General features: G+C 30.8%; 3 protein-coding genes and 1 non-coding gene across 4 annotated transcripts; 2 read left to right on the plus strand and 2 right to left on the minus strand.

The window, feature by feature from the left end:
• Nucleotides 1-1,323: 1,323 nt before the first annotated feature.
• LOC101508900 (60S ribosomal protein L37) lies at nucleotides 1,324-2,256 on the minus strand. Its single transcript, NM_001364865.1, is given in 4 exon segments — nucleotides 1,324-1,648; nucleotides 1,795-1,896; nucleotides 1,997-2,132; nucleotides 2,221-2,256. Coding segments are annotated over 4 exon segments (288 nt in total). The 5' UTR covers nucleotides 2,224-2,256; the 3' UTR covers nucleotides 1,324-1,601.
• A 4,075-nt stretch (nucleotides 2,257-6,331) lies between these two features.
• LOC101508588 (uncharacterized) lies at nucleotides 6,332-7,350 on the plus strand. The gene has a single exon (XM_004486681.4). The coding sequence runs from the start codon at nucleotides 6,578-6,580 to the stop codon at nucleotides 7,145-7,147; it is 570 nt and encodes a 189-aa protein (XP_004486738.1). The 5' UTR covers nucleotides 6,332-6,577; the 3' UTR covers nucleotides 7,148-7,350.
• Nucleotides 7,351-7,876: 526 nt separating this feature from the next.
• LOC113785258 (U5 spliceosomal RNA) lies at nucleotides 7,877-7,993 on the plus strand. Its single transcript, XR_003471399.1, has one exon. It is a non-coding gene; the product is annotated as a U5 spliceosomal RNA (small nuclear RNA).
• A 1,213-nt stretch (nucleotides 7,994-9,206) lies between these two features.
• LOC101508265 (kinesin-like protein KIN-13B) lies at nucleotides 9,207-14,290 on the minus strand. The gene is made up of 12 exons (XM_004486680.4): nucleotides 13,938-14,290; nucleotides 13,605-13,823; nucleotides 13,009-13,197; nucleotides 12,615-12,716; nucleotides 12,358-12,435; nucleotides 12,162-12,243; nucleotides 11,610-11,769; nucleotides 11,236-11,538; nucleotides 10,785-11,003; nucleotides 10,287-10,632; nucleotides 10,136-10,201; nucleotides 9,207-9,713 (listed from the first exon to the last, which is right to left on the minus strand). The coding sequence occupies exons 1-12, from the start codon at nucleotides 14,091-14,093 to the stop codon at nucleotides 9,534-9,536; spliced, it is 2,100 nt and encodes a 699-aa protein (XP_004486737.1). The 5' UTR covers nucleotides 14,094-14,290; the 3' UTR covers nucleotides 9,207-9,533.
• Nucleotides 14,291-20,963: the final 6,673 nt, after the last annotated feature.

The following is a 20,963-nucleotide window of genomic DNA, read 5'->3' on the forward strand; positions in this document are numbered from 1 at the left end:
AACAAATATTTCTATAGAAAATTTGAAAGTAAATTCTCTTCTCACTCTATATTTTCAAAAGCCTCCAAATGACACATCCGAATTGATCAATCTAGCATTTGGATGTGTGAATGAATAAACTACCAATTTGAGAACATTGAAATGTTTGACATATAACTTGAATTTAACTCTCCTACTTCAGTTATGCAAGAAAATTGACCCGTGAAATTAACTTGAGAGTGATTGTCCATGCAAAAATCTATACAACTTAAATGCATATGAATTAAATCATATATTTTTAATGTAGTGATATACACAAATTATTAACTAGTTTTTTAAAACATCAATTGTTTTATCAATTGGTTAACTTCAAACAGTCAAAAAATAGAGGAATTTGTGAAAAATATATGTAATTGGTATTCCATTTTTCCATTGACCAATCAAACATCAATTTAGAGCTTTATACATTGCATAGACAGCTAACTTAAAACAAATACATGTCTACACTGTTCGCAGGGTAAAATGAGAAGAAGAAAAAATAAAAACTCCAATGAGACAATAAACGCATACAAGTGTTTGTGTGAACAAGATGCAAAATAACTATACAATCGCAACATCGACCAAGTAAATCAAACATTTAACTTTGTTCGGGTTATAAGCAATTATTTATTCTGTATTTGAAATACTGTAGATATCCAATTCTTCTACTACAGAAAGTTAACAAAAATTGAAACCCGGAAACAAATACTGAAATGTTTTACCACAGTATCCTGTTCAAATGAAGGTGAAGCCTATTTCAAGTTTATAGCTTGATATATTGAACCAGTCTAACAACATTCTAACTAAAAGCTAATCAAAACAAAATGAAATAATAAATGTTAACAGAACCTCATAGAATAAAGCAACTCAATTGAAATGTTACAAAATAGCTCATGTAGTGCTATCATGTGAGAATTGGGGACAATGTGTTTATCGGGGTGAGTGATTGCAAAATCAAGACGAACTGATTTTGTTGAAGCTCTAAAATGCAGCTTCAGCTAAAATCACAAATCACAGTGGCTCAACCTAATATGCCCTTCTAACCAGGAAACCATACAAGCACTATATACGGCCAAAATTCCAAAATTTAACTGTCATTTCAACCATTAAGCAGGGTGGCTACTACCTAATTAAACTTTCATACACGAATGCCACAATTTACTCTAGTTGAGAACATCAAGATAACATTCAAATACTATGTACAATACACACACTAGAATACCGTAAATTGCACATACAAAAATGAAATTGAAGACAAAAAATAGAACCAAAATACAAAACTACCTACACATAACAAACGACAGCTTAGTAATAACGTTATGGCAAAACTTCAAGACAAATGTCTGAAATAGTAGCATCTAAAACCAAAAGTACTAATGCAACACAATCCAACTGAACAATCAAATAGTTTTATAATCATCATATCGAAATATAAAAAAAGGTACAGATTAAATAGAAAATAAGACCAAAGCAATGAGGCTGCAAAAACAATAGTTCTAAAAGACTTGCCCCTATCAAAAATACAAAAAAAATTGCTAATTCTATAAACTCCGTACCCAGCAAAACAACAACTTTTTCAAAGCTTAAGCAGTTGCAGCTCCTCCCTTCTTCCTAGGTGCAGCTTCAGTTCCTGGTTCAAAAACAAATCCAGCAAACATATTATTACTAACAATAAAACAAAGAATAAATTAATAATTGAAAATCTGAACTAATTAACAAACAAAAAACAACAGTTATCGAGGATCTTAATCCAGCATAATAGAGTAGAAAAAATACCCTCTCTGAAGCCACTCTTGAATCGGCGAGGAACATGACGCAAATACCTCATCCTACCAGTTCCAGTGGTCTTTCTGCGAATTGCCTTAACACTCCAGTTATCTAAAATCCAAAATCAAATGTGATTAATTCAAAAATCAAACATAAACCCTAATTAAAAATCAAATGAATCATAATTACGATTAGAAAAAAGAGCAATTACATTTCCTGACACGAGCAGCGGGGTAAGCGCATGCTGAGCATCGACTTTTCTGGAGGTGGAAACTGCGGCGGCCACACCTGATACAGAGAGTGTGAGTCTTGTTCCTCCTCTTACCAAAACTTCCGGTTCCCTTACCCTACATTTCATAACGTGAAATTGTTAACATAACAGCATATAGATGAAATCATATAGAGAAGGAGAAGACAAGAGAGACGTCGCGGTACCATTGAAACGCAGCCGATAGAATACTCAGAAAACCTAATCGAATATAGAGCCTTGTTATAGATTTATATGGTTTAGGGTTCAGCTAGCCCAAGCCCGATTACTTTATTGTTTTGGGCCTAATTGGACTTCTAACTAAGCCCGTAAAAGGTAGAAAATAGGGTTTTACTCCTATTACATATGTACCCAAATGATCCTTCATAATATAATAAATAAAAAAAGGTCTCAATAGAATTTGTATACCGAAAAAAATTCAAAAAATTTAAAGTTTGAGTTTTTTTAAAAGACATGAAATCTTGTGGAAAGTGGGTAAATGGTGGACGAATTTTATGTATAGACAAATTTAAATTAAGTTTTTAAATATATATATTTATATACGAAAGAGACTGTATTATTTTTTAATCTTTATCATTTATTTTTATTTAGTTTTCAAAAAAAAAAAATCATTAAATCAAAAGTTTGTATCATAGAGGTCATTCATGCAAGTAAAAATTTATATAAATTTAAAATCATTTGATATGTTATTGAAATTGTTGAAAATTAATGATATTCAATATAAATGTATAAGACATTGATTTTAATATAATTTAATAACATATTAAATAATTTTATATTTGTATAAAATTTAAGTGCATGGTCTTTGTAATATAAACTTTCAATCTAAATCAATTTTTTGGGGGAAATAATAAAATTAAGAAAAATATAGATGATTGTGAGAGATATCGATTGCTATGAGCCAAACTCGTAAATGAAATCTCAATATGGTCGTCCAACACTATTGAGTTTGGATCCTTTTGATCCAAATCATTTTTATTTATTATTATTTTATTTTATTTTTCAATTTTTTCGTTGGATTGAAAATTATATCGTATACACGCACATAAAATTTTATACAAAATCTAAAATTGTTTTATATGTTATTGAAACTCGTCAATATTAATATATCTCAATAACATATCAAATAATTTTATATTTGTATAATATATATATGATCTATGTGACATAAATTTTTGATCCAATGAAAAATAGTTGAAAAATAAAATAAAATAAAAATTATTGAAACAAATTGAGTTTGGACTGAGAAGATTGAATCTCAACACTATTATAACTTAAAATGAATTCTAGAAAAATAACTTGATAAAAAAGGCATAGGTATTTTTAATGCTAATAATAATTTTATTTAAATTTTAACCTTTTTTTTTACTTTATGAGATGTAAAATATTTTAATTAAATGTTAATTGGTGTGTCTTTTTTAGATTTATTTGTTCTGCAAATTTTTTTGAAGTCTAAATATATTTTAAAATAATAATTTTTTGAAAAGTTTAAAACACCAATTAAAATATTGTATTTAATTTCAAATTTACGTGTTACAATACGCAAAATGATTAATTAATAATTTGTGACGTCGCAATAAAGTATATATAATTTGATCCGTGGTAACTTTTTTTAGCCACAACAAAAATATCATTTAAGTTAAATATACCTTTTCTTTTATTGTTTGATGATATAAATATTTTTTTGTAATTCATTCAATCAAATTACATGGAAATTATTTTACTATATAGTTCCCTAAATATTCCAATAAATATCTATATGGTGATATTTGATTAAATACATGTGTAAAAGCGAACAAGACCCTTGCATCAATTCTCCGCACGAGAGTAATTCTTGCGCCGATTTGTTTGACTAATTTTGATATTTTCAAGTTGATGTTTCTTTAGTTGAATGTTATGTTGTTCCTTCTTTTATTTCGGATGAATTTTATAAAAGTATCATTAAACTTCTTTGTTTTAGATTCTTTTAACGTATTTTGTTCGACTATTGTACTATTACTTATTTTGTATTTTATCTTTACCGTTTTAATAGTATTCAACATTAAAGATGATTGTTAGAGTGAGCCACTTAATTGAAAAGATTGACTCTAGTGATACCTATTTACCTTTTCTTTGAAAAAAAAAAATGAATATGAAGTGATTCTCAATTTAAGAACGTGCAAGAGATCATAGAACAAAATGAGCAAACGGTAAGAAATAAGGAAATTTGGGCATTGTTAGGAAACATGTTGCCATTTGTGTTTGGAAAGCTTTTACAATACATTTGCAAATTTAAAGATCTTGTACATTTACTCTATAAATAACTATAGACAAATATAGGTTTTGGTGTCACAAATGTTACAAACACCCAACCAACAGATTTAATTGGCTCTCAAATCTGAATAAAATTTGTCATTGGTTTATATGTGTAAGGGCCAAAATAATGAAGATAATTATTGAACTTTTTAACTCCCTTCCATGTAGGAGCACGACCTTCGACAATATAAGTCAAATTAATATGTATTTAGATCTATTACTGCAAGATTTTCTACAACATCTCTACAATTCTCTATTTTTTATTTAACGTTCTTTCTCCTCTAATTTGAATCAATAACATTAAGTCCAAGTTAAACAACAAAAGGGTTATGTACTTATGTTGGAGTATTTCTTTTATCGTATTATAGCTATGAAGTATCTACCACCAGCTTAGTATTCTTACGTTGAATTTGTTGAGCACACAATAAATTATCATATTCCAACCAAATTTTCTCTATACGTAAAATTTAAAAATCAAATATTTAACATTTAGTTTGCTTAGATGTATGAGTTTCTTATCACTCATAAATAAATGTTTGCAAGGAGAGATGCAATTTTATCACACACAACCCGTGTTCATGCTTCTACAGTTATATCAGTTATTACAGTTCAGTAGAATGAAACAATTATGTGGCATTAGTGTCTCTTGCACTTTCAACCTTACAATTTGAGACAGAGAGGTGGGTGAAGGACTTAAAAAACTGGCCACTGTCCAATAGTGACCATACAGTACATGAAATGGAATGCACCTTACCTTATCTTTATATTTAATTCTCACTTCTCATTTCTCAATTGCCAACCGGACTCTAGATTGGGGACCATGCATGTCTTCTCTACAATTAAGGTCTAGGGACATACCAATTTGGATTTGGTGTAGTAAGTGCATTCACACAGTCAATAACTACGTGACCGTTTGATTGAGATTAGATGGTCCATATCTTAAATATTTTATTGATTTTTTAGAACATAGATAACCAAATTTGAGATCTCAACGGTCGGATCTCGATCGGACTGTCACCCAATTATTAATTGTTTGAATGTGTTAAGTCACTTACGGCGTGCAGAGATTAGAGATATAGGGAACATATAACAATTAAGATATAATTCCCCTAACCTATCCGGGTTTGGTATGTGACCAAGACATATAGTGAATTTTCAGTAGCTTTCTAGCTGATGCTGATGAAAACAAATTTGCATGGTAAAAAGCATATATTGACCCCTTAAGGAATTAATTGAAAATTTGATTTAGGGGTCCTTAGGTTTCAAATTTTGCTAACAACAAGGTGTTAGTACACAAGTTCTTGTTTTAATCTTTTCTACCTTTAGCTTTGCATCTTAATCAATGCCACTGCACTTTAAACCAGCACCTAGTCAAAAACAAAAAATATTAGGCATAAATTAGATACTAAAGTCCCCAAACTTATATTCTTTTCTATAATGATCTTTAACCCAATTAAAAAGGAACAACCACAAGAATTGTGGGAAAAATCTCTTGAAGTGATGGGACTCTAAATACTTTAGCCCTCTGATAATTGAATCTAGACACTGTAGTTAACTGCATTACGATTAGTATATCTGGACCGTTTAATCAAGACCAAACGATTCAAATTTTAATGTCGGATTGTGATTATTTTAAAAATAAAATTTCCAGTTTGAAATCTGAACCTTTTAATCTTAATCGGATGGTCTCGATATACGAATGCAATTAGAAATAATCGACTGCATAGAACCTTGATCTTTGAGAATTAATGTAATATTAATTATTTTAATTTTTAATTAGTATTTCATGTATCATTCATTCGTAAATTATTAAATTTCACTTTATATTTGTGACATTGTTTAATAAGAATAATTCAATAAACTTGTTATTATCTATATTTCATTTATGTTATTTTCTTTGAATTAGTGAAATGAACTAATGTGAAATATACTATGGAATGAGTGAGGTATCATATAAAGAGAGAAGAGAAAGAAAAAGATAAAAGGATTGAAAATGACAGAGCATGAGATGCTATAAACTAAAAGAGTAAAAGGTAGAGTTGAAACATAGACAAAGAAATACAACACAACCCTTTAGAGGACAATTGATTTTCTCTTTTGACAACCTTAGGAATAGTTACCAACTACCTACATACACGTTACTTTATATGCAAATCTAAGTGAAAACAAAATTGGAGAATACACAAAAACTAGAGAGAAAGAAAAAAAAATCACAACAAAAAACTACAAATGCTTCTAAGAGAAACCATTCGCAAGACCAAGTTTTTACTTCAAAAAACACTCAAAAACTTCAAATGTTTCATCTTTGGTGGGTACCAAAAATTACCTAGATCACTTTCCTCCAACCCATTTGGAAATTCAAAAACACACACAAGTGATCAATTCTACAATGAGTTTTATGACATTCTTCAGTCTGATCTGAATAGAATGAACAAGAACAATGAGATAAGCATGAAGATGTCTAGAGAACAAGCAATGGAAGAGAATGCTGAAAAAAAGCATGTGAGTTTTGTTACTGAAAATGTAGTGAAAGAGAAAAAAGAGAAAGGGAAGAAGAATCATGAATTGGCATTGAAGATGAAGGAATTTGAAATGATTGATTCAGGTGATGTTGAACAAGTGCTAGATATAGAAGAAGCAATTCATTATTATTCAAGACTCAATAGTCCTGTTTATTTAGATATTGTTGACAAGTTTTTCACTGACATGCACTCTGAATTCTCTGATTCATCACAATCCTCTGTCAGCATCAAAAAATCAAAGTCAAAGGGAAGAAGACTTGGCTCAATCAGGTTGTAGATAACATTAATCTTATATAATTCTTGTGGTGTATATGAAATATGTTTTGTCTCTCTTATTTTTATTCAACTAGTATGTTGAAAGGTTTGAGTTTGTTTGGTTTAAACTTTATTGTTGTTTTTTTTTTCTCTCTGGTTGGTTCATGCTTGATTTGAATTTATATTGTAAATTTTATCTATAATGAATTACTTAGAATTTTTCCATCTTGAAACTTTTATTTGAGTCTACGGCTTCTTTCTCAATTGTTAGTGATGCTTGATCTTAATAGAATTTTGAAATTTTGTTTGGTTAATCTATATGAAGATGATAGAACACAAATGAATTCAAGTGTGTAGTAATTTATAACTAATTAAAAGATCTCAAATTTAACTATAGGGCAATTATAAATGAAAAATTTAATGCATCCATATACAGGAGAGTATCTCAACTTTATTTTGTTTATCATATCTCTAAATGAGAAAGAAGATTCATATGTTCTTCTCACGTGTTAGAAACTGATGTAAAAAGAGTTCAAAAAATTTCACGCTCAAGCATTTAGTACTAGGAATTTGATAGAAAACAAGTACAAAGAAATTGCTAAACTTAACTTTAGTTGTTTAACTTTGCTTGGTAAACAAAGCTTGGGTGCAATGTGTCTTTTATTAACGGAGCCCATATCGGCTTTAGTATATACGAAAGTGAATTGTTTATTGTATAAATGATTACAAACTTAAAATTTATCAAAATACGAAACCGTGTAATGAGTACATAGTGAACTATTATTTCGCCTTTTACTAAAGAATACCGTGTATTCATTATCAAAAGCGGTATATGAATATTTTTGGGAGAGTCTTCACTTGAAGGCTCTGCAATTGAGTTCAAAATTTGAGTTAAATTGTCATTCGAAAAGTCATAACTAGGGTTTATGTAAGGAGAAAGATTGAAAAATTGAAGCTTGTAACCATTATCTTCTTCAATAGGCGATTATTGTTGCCTTGGATAAAATTGGGTACTTGAATGATTGCCGTTGCTTACAACGAATTAACTTTATTTTGATGTTTGCTGAAATTTTGGTTGTTTTAAATGGATGATTATTAGATTAAATTGAGCTAAAATTTTGAGTAAGACACATTTTTTCTCTAACACTAAGGGATTAGTACAATTTTCATTTAACTTCTGTAACTTAATTGCACACTACTTATTAATTGATCAAGATACAAACATAAGAATCAATATATCTTGGTTAATGCTAACGATAGAGATTTTTTATGCAACTTGTGACTCACTTTTCTTACTCAAACCATGACCAAGTCACATACCTACTCAGTATTTCTCTATTTTCTAGGCTGGATTCAAGTCAAAACTAAAAATTCATGAATTTACAATTGATATTTTACATAAATAAGTTCTAAACAGTTCTATAATTGATAATAAAAACGTATCACATCATATACATTTCTTTCACTTGTAAAATATGGGTAAAAAGTAAAGTGAAAACATATATCTCTCTCACTTCTTAAGAGTAAAATATGGATCAAAAGTGAAGTGAAGGGATTTAAGTATGAAGAATCACTAAACACTAAAATGCAAAAATTAAGCACTATAGAATATGTAATTTTAAAAACATCACAAATATTTCTATAAAAAAGTCGAAAGTAACTTCTTTTCTCACCCCTTATATTTTCAAAAGCCTCCAAATTACACATCCAGATTGATCAATCTAGCATTAGGATGTGGGAGAATAAACTACCAATTTGAGAACATTGAAATATTTGACATATAAATTGAATTTAACTCTCCTCCTTCAGTTATGCAAGAAAATTGACTCCCGAACTTAACTTGAGATTGATTGCCCATGCAAAAATCTATACAATTTCAAAAAAGCTATACAACTTCAATGCATATGAATTAAATCATTTATTTTTAATGCAGTGAGATACACAAATTTGTGGGTGGCTAGCACGACTTACAGATAGTTGTACATCAAATGTAAATGACCTTTAAAATTATTAACTAGTCATTCAAAACATCAATAGTTTTACCAAGTGGTTAACTTCAAATAGTCAAAAAAATAGAGGAATTTGTGAAAAATATAGGTATTTGGTATTCCATAATTCCATTGATCAATCAAACATCAATTGAGAGCTTTATACATTGCATAGACAGCTACACTTAAAACCAATACATGTCTACATTCTTCGCAGGGTAAAATGAGAAGAAAAAAAAAATTAAAACTCCATTCTCCAGTTTCCCAAGTAGTTGCCAAGGAACAAAATCATATGATAAATCAACTCAAAATAGTGCCACGGCATATTCCAGACCTTGTAAATCCAACTGAATCACAGAAGTGCATGATTCCAACCACCTTAAATAATTTTTTTTCACTAGGAGTCTTTTTTAAATGATACTAGTAACCAGTGGATGAAACCAAAACATTATGCTCCTTTAAACGTTTCTGGAAATGAGCTAAACGGTTTTGCAACTGCAGAATGCCAGCAGCCTTCTGAGAAAGAATGGCATTTAGTCTTGTTACGTAATCGTCCAACTGATTTCCCGGTTGATCCGCTTCGACTAAGAGATTCATCTCCTGCATGTCAAGTGCCCGATAAAATAAGAATTTGGAAAAACAATGGGTGTTGAATCATTCCTTGGTAGGAAGCAGTGGCAAGGGTGTTTAGGAATTTGTTTATCTCTGTTCCAGAAGTTGTTTATTTTTCCTAGAATAAACAAATGCTAAAACTAAAACCATGGGCAACATTCATTAAGAGATTAACAAATTGAAGTTTGATGAGTATATCAATGTGCTTGAAGCCAATATGTGCTAAATACTTGATTAAGCTCTATTAATTAAAAGAATCATTGATGCACACATTACTCCCATCATAAAACTAACGACACTATGTTTTGGGGAGTATTATCATCTAAACTGAAGCCATTTCATAACTAGTTAATTATTTGGAAGGCTAAGACCCGTGAAATGATAGGATAATAGTAGAGACAATTTAATACCTCTTTAACAATATTCATGGTCTCCTCTACTTGTGTTCGGTGAGCATTTACAAGATCCTCTTCTTCCTGAAATTATGACATGATTTAGGTAACAACGAGCACAAGGTTTTTATATACAATAATGATCATTATCTCGTAACCAGTAAATCACCTGTAAAAGGGCACTTAAATCATCCTCTGGATTAGTGATTTTAGGTTCAACTCTTGGGAGGTCCTTCCATTTGACCAGACCACTAGGTTTCTTCAATCTTTCATCTGTCATTGCATATGAATCCATCCTTCCATTTTTCTTCAACGATGGTTTAACCTGCTCATAGTACTCTTCAGGGGGGCTAAAATCATCTCCTTCATTTTCATCATGCCATGCATCAGCTGTGTGATCCTCATAGGCCGGTGCAGTAACAGAAGATAAGGGAACTGTAATTGATTCTTTAAGGTTGAAATTTGAAGATAGAACATCCTTCTTTGAGTTGTTGCCTTTCGATAAGCTTTTCACCCTGGATTTTAGTTCAGATTGTAACGATGAAATCATGGATTTTCTTTATCCTTTTGTTAAGTCAGTGGCTGTATTCCACTATTGTGTCTGTGTGTGTGAGGTGTGGTGTTGGTGGTTTGAAGGAGTATAGAACGTTTAAAAAATCATAGTTACCTGTCTGCATATCTTAATGTATTCAGAGTGTGCTCACATGAACCAGAGCTTGGAGATATGCATGATATCATAACAGTGCGGGAATTGCCAACAAAAGAATCCCTCAAAACTTCAGTCAGTTTACTTCCCCTGAAAGGGATGTGTCCTTGGTCATTATCAAGAGCTCTTATGCATTCCTTAAGGGCGAGTAAGCTCTTATTGATTTCAGCCCCTTCTATTCTGCATTGTATAATTGGAAACAACCATGAAATAAAAAATAATTCATCAGACAAGTATTGAAATGCATGAAGGATGCATATAATTCATGATAGCATCCCAGACCTGATATATCTTTGGCTTTGATAACAGAGTATGTGGCCAAAATCGGAGCGGAATTCAATCTAATTTAAATTCCTAAGGAATTTTTTGAGAAAAGTAAAAACATAGATCCGCCTTATCCATTCAAGCATACCTTGTCTGTTTGTCATTGTCAGTGGTATCCGCTCCTCGTTCACTTCCAGCAAGATCTATGAAGGAGAGCTTGCCAACAAGTCGAGGAGGTTTGGATTCATTGCCATCAACTGACCTCTTGATAGCAAGTTGAAGTATTGCGTGAGACCGTGAGGATTCTTCATTCGCACCCGTTGTTCCTGTACTTCTTGTGGCACTACCTCTCTCGATCAGTTCTTTGATGTTCTCCACATCTGCTACTCGGTACTCTTGCAAGCCAACAATGCAAACTTGCTGCTTACCATCCTCCCTCATGCAAAGCTTTCTGCAAAAATACAACTTTTAACCACATGAACACATAGACTAATGGAACAAATGTGAAAGAATTTGACTTACTTTCTCTCATTAAGGAGATCATAGAGCTTCCCGCCATATATTTCAAAGAAGCTCACGAACAACTGAAATCCTTGGTTCCGGTATGTATGATGCATCAATCTTAGGATGTCCCTTGATGCTTTAAGCGGCAATGGCTTCATTGTATACGTTTTTCCACTTCCTAGAGAAGCAAATGAAGGTATTTAGAAGTTTGCTCATAGTACAAATTGTCAAAGTCAAGTCGGCGTGAAGTGAAATATCAAGAATTTATCTTTGACATTAAACAAAATGCAAGCATTGATTTAGGAATATCTATAAAATTTCACCATACTCAAACAAAATAAAAATATAAAAACGCAAGATTTAAATATAAATAACCAAAGAGATAACTTATACATATGTATTCAAAGAAATGAAAGTTGGCAAGATTGATTTATAGCCTCAAGAGTAATGGAAGTATCACTTTGTTAGAGATATATGATTTTTGAAGTGGAAGTATCACTTCATAAATAGACATAAACAGAGACTATTTTCAGAACATAAATCAAATCAAATATGAGATGCTGTTATCACCTGTTTGCCCGTAAGCAAAGCAAGTTGCCTTAGTGCGTTCAAAGATGATTGGAACAATGGGTTCCACTGTTTCACGATACACCTAAAAAAACAAAAAGGTTATATAAATAGTTAAACAAGCATGGATATATCATATGTGCTGTCAATCATTATTCTGAACTGAACTGAACTGATCACTGAACCAAATTATAGTTACCTCATCATTCGTAACCTCTTCATTCAAGACAGCATCAAAAACAAATTCATGCTTCTCTAAGTACTGAGTTAAGTCAACCTGTAAGGCATATAGATTTTAAAATCTTCAAATATAAAACATCTAGAATTATCATGCAAAAACCTTTTCATAAGAAGTTACATGTGAGGAAGCTAGTGAAAAATATTATTACCTTGGTTCATTTCATACTTTTGAAAGCTATTTAATTTCTGAAATAAAATACAGATAATCATACTCACCTTCAGTTTAGTTTCGTGCACTGTTAAAGAATTGGCATATGTCTCTATAATGTCTTCCTCATTCTTTGCTAGTTCTTTCTTATTCAATGGTCTCTTACGAACCTGCATTAGAAGTGACATGCAAATATCAGCCAAACAAAATTTAAATGCTCTTCACAACTGGACAAGATTTCATTTTCACTTTCTGTTCATTGTACCAATTTTAAATTTAGTTCTACCAGTAAGGCATTAAGTACTAATTTGGGTATTGTGCCAACTGCTTGCTAATGCAGTCTTTATGAAAAAAGTTTCAAATTTACCAGGAAACAGTCAACAAAAACATTTAAAATGGAAAGTAAACGAAACAAGTAAAATGAAACATGCATGATAAATTGAGATAAGCAAGACGACATACCACAACTTTAATCTTTGCCACAGAACTAGACTTCTCTTTGTCAGCAGGTAAACTTTTCAATGTGTTGTCAGGAGCACGAGCTTTAGCAGTCTGTTTGCCCATCATGTAAGGTTCAGAGTCATCAAAGCTTCTTCTACCCCGGATAGGTTGATACAGAGAACTAGACTCATATGCATTGGAGGCTGGCATCTACCACAATAGAGATAAACAAATTATAAGCAAATTTAAACTTTGCAATGCATGATCATCTTCTTCCAATGAGAAAATTAGGGATCAATGGTACTAGTTGAGAACAGGTTAACCTGATATTTTTTATATCTATATGATCAGCATATATAAAAACAAATCAACTTTCACAACCAGATTGAGGAAGTGAGTTTAATTAAACCTAACATCATATAAAAAGGAATGAATTGTTAAACATCAAAATTAGGGCAAAGGATCTGCTGAATCCACTGTAACATTTTCCACAAAAGCTAACCATAAATTCAAATTTCACATAGTGTGAACATATCCAAGGACAAATAGTGTCAATGTAAGGCCAAATAGAAAAAAGTGCAGTACGGACAATGAAATTGAATAACAACAACAACAACCTCAGGAAGAAGTTCAGTGTCAAATGAATGCAGATCCAACAAGCCAGGGCTGAAATCACCGGTTGAGTCTTCACCGTTCATCTTATGAGTCGAGGCACGGTAAGCATCAGGCGGCGAGGAAGGTTCCATATAATAATCACTCCCTCCTCCGTTATAGCTTCTCTGAGCATTCCTATACATTCTCCCTCCCTGCGCTCCGCCGCCGTACAAATTATAATCCTATTTTCATAGAGAATCTCATTAGATCAAATGATTCAAATGAAATCAAAATAATTAGCAATAAGATCGTTATTAACGGCGAAAAGAAAGAAATAAGAAATTAATAAAACGAACCTGGAGGGGATTGGATTGGAGATGTTGAAGGCCGGCAGATTGGAGCCATCTGTTACCGGTGGAGGCGCCGTCGAGGAAGTTATCAGAGTACTGACGGTGGTGGTGGACGCCGGTAGCACCACTAGATCTAAGTCCCTGTCTCCCTCCCCCGTTCATCTTGGAGTGAAATCAGATCGGAGCGTTAACGAAATGGAATGAGTAAGAAATGAGTGAAACCGAAGATATAGGAGGAGATAGATTTTAGATACGTTGGCAGCAACAGTCAAGTTATTGTTGGCGAATTGAAAATGAATGAAGTAAAGAAGAAGAAAAAAAAGAAGGTTTTTGAATTTTTTTTGAACAGTCTCTCTCTCTTTAGTTGGCACGTGCGACTTGAGGAGTGAAGTGAGTTCTTTCAATAAAACGACGACGTTTAGACGGGGCTGGGTGGGAGTGGTGTCGTGGGAAAGTAGGTCCCGTAGATTTTTGAACTTGTCCCGTTGCCACATGGGTGGGGACCACCGTTGTCTAGTGTGAATTTATCGTTGCGCGCTTGGCTTCGTATTCAAAATTTCTATGACCTTTTAAGATCTTCGTTTCAATCCATGTGGCGATATCTTGGATACGGTTTTTGCTTAGTGAGTGATCGATGGCTACGCAACGCTATTTTGCGCCGATGTCCAAGAAAATTTGATTATGCACCCCTTCAAATAGACTTGCACCTTTTTAATAAGTAAAAAAATATATTTTTATTTATCGTAGAAAAATGGTTTAAAAATCATACTCCTTCCACCAAAATTTTCAATACGTAAATTATTTTTCTAATATTTTATAGGTTAAATTACATTCGAGGTCCCTTAACTTAATTTCAGGTAACGTTTTAGTCTTTTATCTTTTTTTTTTCGATTTGGTCCTTTATTTTAATTTTAAGTGACCATTTGATATTTTATGTTTTAAAATTTCAACAATGATATCCTTTTTTATACAAAAATTCAAAAAAAAAATTTAATCAAAACTCATAAAATTAATTATATTCTTCAATATAATACAAATTTCATCAAATTCATAACGCAAATCTTCAAATAAACTCATATTTTCATACTTTATTTGATATTTTTAGGAATAAAGGACTAAATCGAGAAAAAAAGAAGATAAATGACTAAAACGTTACCTGAAATTAAGTTAAAGGACCACGAATGCAATTTAGCCTATTTTATACACAAATTAACGCTAACAAAAATTTATTTTCAAAATACTCAGATATAAATTTTTTAGAATTGACAAAAGATTTTAGATTTTTGAAATATCAATATATTTTAAAGTACTAATTTGAATATCGGAAATTCCGATAGTTCTTTACTCCTCGAAAAATTAAATTTTGAAGTTTTTGACATGAAATTTTATTTAATTTTTTTAAATAGAGATAAAAAAAAAAAAATACAATTATGTATAAATTTGATTGAAGCATTCACAACTGATTAAATTTTTTTAGTCACGAGAGTTGTCATATCATAGGTAAGAGAAGTGGACCGACAAAATCGAGTAGATGTTATCATTACTCGTTCGGACATAGAGACCGAAAAGAAAGGAATGAAGTCAAAATTAATTATCTGTTGTGATAGAAGTGGAAAATATAAGTTAAATAAAAGTAACTCAAGGACTCCAACTAAAATATGTGATTGTCCGTTTAAATTTAGATAAATATCATTAAAGAATAGTGATGAACAAATTATTAGTTTAATGTGTGTACTTCACAATCATTAATTAGTGACTACCTTTGAGAATAATGCGTTTATGAGACGCTTAAAAGAAGAAGATATAAAATATGTTGACTAACTAACAAAGTACCATGTTGTACCAAGACACATCTTGACATCTTTGAGAGACTGAGATAAGAAGAACATGACTAATTTTTCTCAAATTTATAAGCGACGAACCACATATTGGAGGAACTTTAAAGGGCCCAAAAATTAGATGCAATATATGTTGAAGTTACTTGAAGTAGATAAATATGCTTGTTGGAATATGACCCATGAATACTACAACCAGAATATGTTTTGGATGACCCAAACTCTCTAACTTTGTTGAACATGTTCCATCTTGTATTTATCATGAATAGCACCTACAAAACCAACAAATATAAGTTATCGTTGTTTGAAATTGTCGGTGTAACCTCAATTGGGTTAACATTCAACGTTGCATTTGTTTACATAGACTGTAAGCGTCAAGAAATATTTTATTGAATGTTGGAGAAGTTAAAAGAGTTATTTGTTTCAAATACCTCATTTTCTCATGTGATTGTGATTGTCATCATAGAAACTTGTTTTGATTAATGCAATTAATGTTGTATTTACATTTTCAACAAATTTACTTTGTCAACTTCATTCAACAAAAATGTTGAAGTCAAATGGAAACAATATATATTGAAGAAGGACATGCAAAAACCTATTATAGATTTGTGGAGGAAAATTATTTATTGTTATAATAAGTTCGAGCGATTTATGCAAATGTTTGAGCAAACATGTGTCGATAATATTATTTGATTTGATTTGATTACGTTAGAGACACATGGTTGACTCCTTACAAGGAAAGATTTATTGAAACATGGACTGATTAAGTGTAGCATCTATGAAATATTACGATCAATATGTATATCATTAAAACTTTATATTTTGTTTTATATTTATACATGTTTAATATTATGCATGCATGTTTGATATATTTTTTTTTATTGAAATATTATTTTTTATGTTTGATTATTAGTGTTGAGTCTGCTCATTTATCATTGAAGAGATTTTTGGAACATAGTAAACGAGATTCTGTAAGGCATGAGATGATATGATGAAATGTTGAGGTTGCAAATTATTAAGATAAAAATGATCATTTGAGACAACTAAGGGTCGCAAAGAGCATATAGAGAACAATTAATTCTATGAGAATTTAACTTGAGTTATATTAAGGAAAGCTTTAGCTGATATTGTTGATAAATACAAGAGAGTAAACTATGTCGATAATGACAAAGATCCATGTCGTTGTATACTTAAAAACTCTCATGACATGTGAATTAGCACGATACAAGGTGGAAGATGTTCTAATCCCATTTGACGCAGTTCATATACATTGGAGGAAATTAACCATAAATAGTGGTCAAGAGAAAGAAAAGTTAGAAAATGATTTAGAGTTGGACATTACATCAAATGTGAGTATAATTTGGAAAACATCCAATGTTGTTGGAATGAAGGTATTGAATAGCAATTTGTGGGAAATAACATATTTGAAGACAATATCAATTAGTGCTCTGCTAGATAAGGTCAAAACAAATGGTGGTGGGAAAAGTAAGAAAAGTAAAAAGTCAAATGAATTTGACATAGATCACAATCCTTCATTTTTTTAGTATGTAGTTACATTTTATTCTAATAATGCAACTACTTAAGTGTCTCAGCAAGCATCTAAACAGGTCTCTCAGTAAGCATCTAAACAAGTCTCTCAGCAAACACTCAAACAAGACTTACAACGACCAGTGTTGAGTGAAGTTAGAAAATATATGAACGAATTGTCTCATCTAATTCATCCACATATTGAAGACATAGATAATGTTAAGGCGAATGGAAACTGTGGATATCGTGTGATAGCTACTTTACTTGGTCATAGTGAAGAATACTAGACAATTGTATAAAGAGATTAAGTTCAAACATATTTTATATGATGCATTATTTGAGGAATGTTTGCAAGATAAACTATTTGCTTCTAAACGATTTGGGAAACCAACCCAATAAGAAGTGAATGAGTATTCCATATATGAGTTACGTGATAACAACAAAATATAACCTCATTTTTGTCACATTGAGAAAAACTTTTTCTGCACATAATGGAAACCAATCATGTGATAGTATTATCAACATTGAGTTTGTTAATGAAAGTCATTGGGTTGATGTTAAATTGAAATCATCATATTTTTTGCTTCTATTGTATGGCATTGGAAGGACCGCCAGAATGATGAGTCTAAACTATGTTGTATAAGACCACCCATTATCTAATAGTGTGTATATCATTCAATAAGACTCGGGGCTTCAGGTTTGAGGACAAGGACACCAACACCAACATCGTGACTAGGACCAGAACTAACATCAGTAGTAGGATCACCAACACTAGCATTACGACTAGAACCAACATCACCACCACCACCAAGAGAACGTCAAAACAGGGAGGTGTTGCAGCAACATAAGGAATCACCCGATGATGAGATATTCTATTATACCACTGTAAGTATCCCTCAACACACTGTGTGAATATGTGAATGGATGCAACCTAGTAAGAAGGGATCAAACATATTTCTTCATTCAAAATCAACATCACGAACAACAAGCATTGACGGTGTAAAAGGGATGTACTCACTATACCCAAACTGCCACAGACACCTCTCTGAAAAATAAGGTACTATCGAAAATTTCAAAAACTGAAATTTCCTTTTTTAAAATCACTATCAAAATTTCATTTTTGAAATTTTTGGTTTGAGAGGTTTAAAGAAAAAAATTACTTTTTTCAGAAATTTTAAAATGTGGGAGTATGCTCAATTAAGGAATTTTATTTTAATTTTTACTATTTATTTTTAGGAGTATTTTAGTAAATTAATAAATAAAAATTATAAATGAGGAGGTACAAGTCTAATTGAAGTGGTACAAAATCTAATTATTTTATTATGGGCCTGTTGGTGTGGGGGTTTAGGCCCATTCTTGTTCTTGAGGTGCTTGTCCTCCCATTTCTTTCATTTTATTTTTTTTATATAAAAAAAAAATACGGAATAGCATATCAGTCCAAAATATGTCTTTAGATTTAGTGAATATTTACAAAAGAATTTATTTTAATTTCTTTTGAAGATATTAGTGAAAATTAAACTTACATTTTACAAATCTAATATATGGTCTGTTACCGCTAGATCAACTTATTCGAGTTACATTTATTGAATTTTTAAAGTAAGTAACAGATATTAGTGCATATATACATATAGCATAATGTTAGTTACTTTATTAAGATAAGATAGATAATATAAAATCAAAATATTTAGAAGGTTATTATAAAACATTTTTAAGAACACAAAACAAAAACAAAAAACATAAAAGAAAATGTTTGATACGAGTATGTATTCAATATCGATATTTGTACTGTATTTACGAGTATTATATTTATTTATATCATAAATAAAATTAACCACTTTTTAAACAAACATAAATTATGAATTTATATAATAAATTAAACAATTTAATTATTTTAGTTAATTATATAAACAAAATCATGTCAACATTACACGTTACTGTGTATATGTGTTAATGGGTGACTCAGTGTAGGTTAATGGGTGACTAACGCTTTTTTGCTGCTCAACCAACCAAATGAGTGGATTTGGAATCATACACATAGAATACACTAAAATAATGATTCCGTCGAATATATCTTTGTTTGCATAGAGATTATGAAATTACCGACTACCAACAAAAGATAATTTATTTTGAAGAAGCGTTTTGCAATCAAATAATAATTTATATGTATTTGGTTGTGTAGTTGAGAAATTTATTCAACGTCTATTTTTTTTATGTGTTTTTATGGAAAGATATGTGGTTTGCAATTCTTAATTGACTTGGAGTGAGCTCTATCTTATCTAATAAGCCAATAAATCATGTATTTCATTTTTTAGATTTAGTCTATAAGGTGACAGAGTTTTATGTAATTGATTTATTATTATTTGAAAGGCACGAAATAAGATAATATTTTGTCTAAGAAATTATTAGTGCGAGTAAAATCTTAAAGATAGTAAAATTTAACTTTTGGCGTTGGTTTAAGTAAAAAAGTCAAAAAATTTAATTATGATGTTCTATAGTGGACACAATCTCTAGTGATCTTCATACTTGCTAAAGCTTAATTGTGAGATTTCAAGAACCGTTTTAGCTTTTTTCTAACATCAAATTGCGTATCCTTTATATATTCACCTTTGTTGTTATCGTTATTTTATTTTATTTCTTATGCTTTGGTGGTTTATACTATAACTTTATACGCTTCCCCACGGACGGCATTTTCATTGATGAAAAAGATGTAAGGTGGATGGATCTATTTTTGTGCATTTAATTAGTTTAGAGTAAAGGAAATTTCACATCAATATTAAAAGTTTTTTTTTTTATCCTACATCCTTGTCTTCTGTGACTACCATTGATTAAGTTTTTGTTCTCAACAATGTTTTTTTCAGATCAACCTAATGCTGGTAGAGAGAAAAGAGTTCAAAATATAAATCATATGACATTGACATAGACATAGTATTGCTAACAAAATTCGATACAAAGGATATTAGACGGTATTGATTTCGATATAGAAAATTCTAAAGGAAAAAAAGACAAAGTACAAGGTAATTTCCGACTTAATGAATTTTAAATGATGTTATATATCATTTTAAACAGAAGGTATATTGTTTCATGTCAAATAATTAGTGGATGGAAAAATGAAAGAAAAGGAGTTGCATGAAATTGGAGGCAATGCTGTGCTTGCTGACAAAGCAGTGATGTTTTAGTGGATGCTGGAATTCTTTAGTGATGTTTTGTTCAAACCTTTAACTGTTAAAGTTTGTACTAAATAAATAATGAGAGTACCTTTTATTATAATAATTCAATTCTTTTGAATTCAAAATTTGTGCCTTTTTTTTTACCTGTTATGAATCATGTTCTCCCTTCTATAGTTCCATAAAATATTGTTTAAGCATAAAAGATATATTACTGTCAGCTCAGCTGAGAGAGGAGAAATGGTTGAAGACAATTGAAAAAAAAAATCAATGATGCAGAATTGTATAAGCTGAAATTGAGTTAAGGAAACAATTAATACAATGTTCCATATACCTCTAGTAATAATTATTGTAAAGTTAATCTGTCTAATAATGTTTATTTGAACAAGTTTTAAGAAAAAAAATCCAAATTTAAATATAAGAAACTAACAAATCACTAATTTACAATTATTTACCTATAAAAGAATATCCTCCACTTCCAATAATCAAACTTTGCCTAATTATAT

The sequence above is a fragment of the Cicer arietinum genome, chromosome 1 (assembly GCF_000331145.2).
Source record: "Cicer arietinum cultivar CDC Frontier isolate Library 1 chromosome 1, Cicar.CDCFrontier_v2.0, whole genome shotgun sequence".
NCBI lineage: Eukaryota > Viridiplantae > Streptophyta > Magnoliopsida > Fabales > Fabaceae > Cicer > Cicer arietinum.

Excerpts from the sequence above, each read along its gene's own strand:
- LOC101508265 (XM_004486680.4), bottom strand. The coding sequence starts at position 14,093 with ATGAACGGGGGAGGGAGACAGGGACTTAGATCTAGTGGTGCTACCGGC. Across the intron at positions 12,436-12,614 it reads TGCACGAAACTAAACTGAAG|GTTGACTTAACTCAGTACTT; the intron begins GTGAGTATGATT and ends TATGCCTTACAG. Across the intron at positions 10,202-10,286 it reads ATTTAAGTGCCCTTTTACAG|GAAGAAGAGGATCTTGTAAA; the intron begins GTGATTTACTGG and ends TCATAATTTCAG.
- LOC101508588 (XM_004486681.4), top strand. The coding sequence starts at position 6,578 with ATGCTTCTAAGAGAAACCATTCGCAAGACCAAGTTTTTACTTCAAAAA.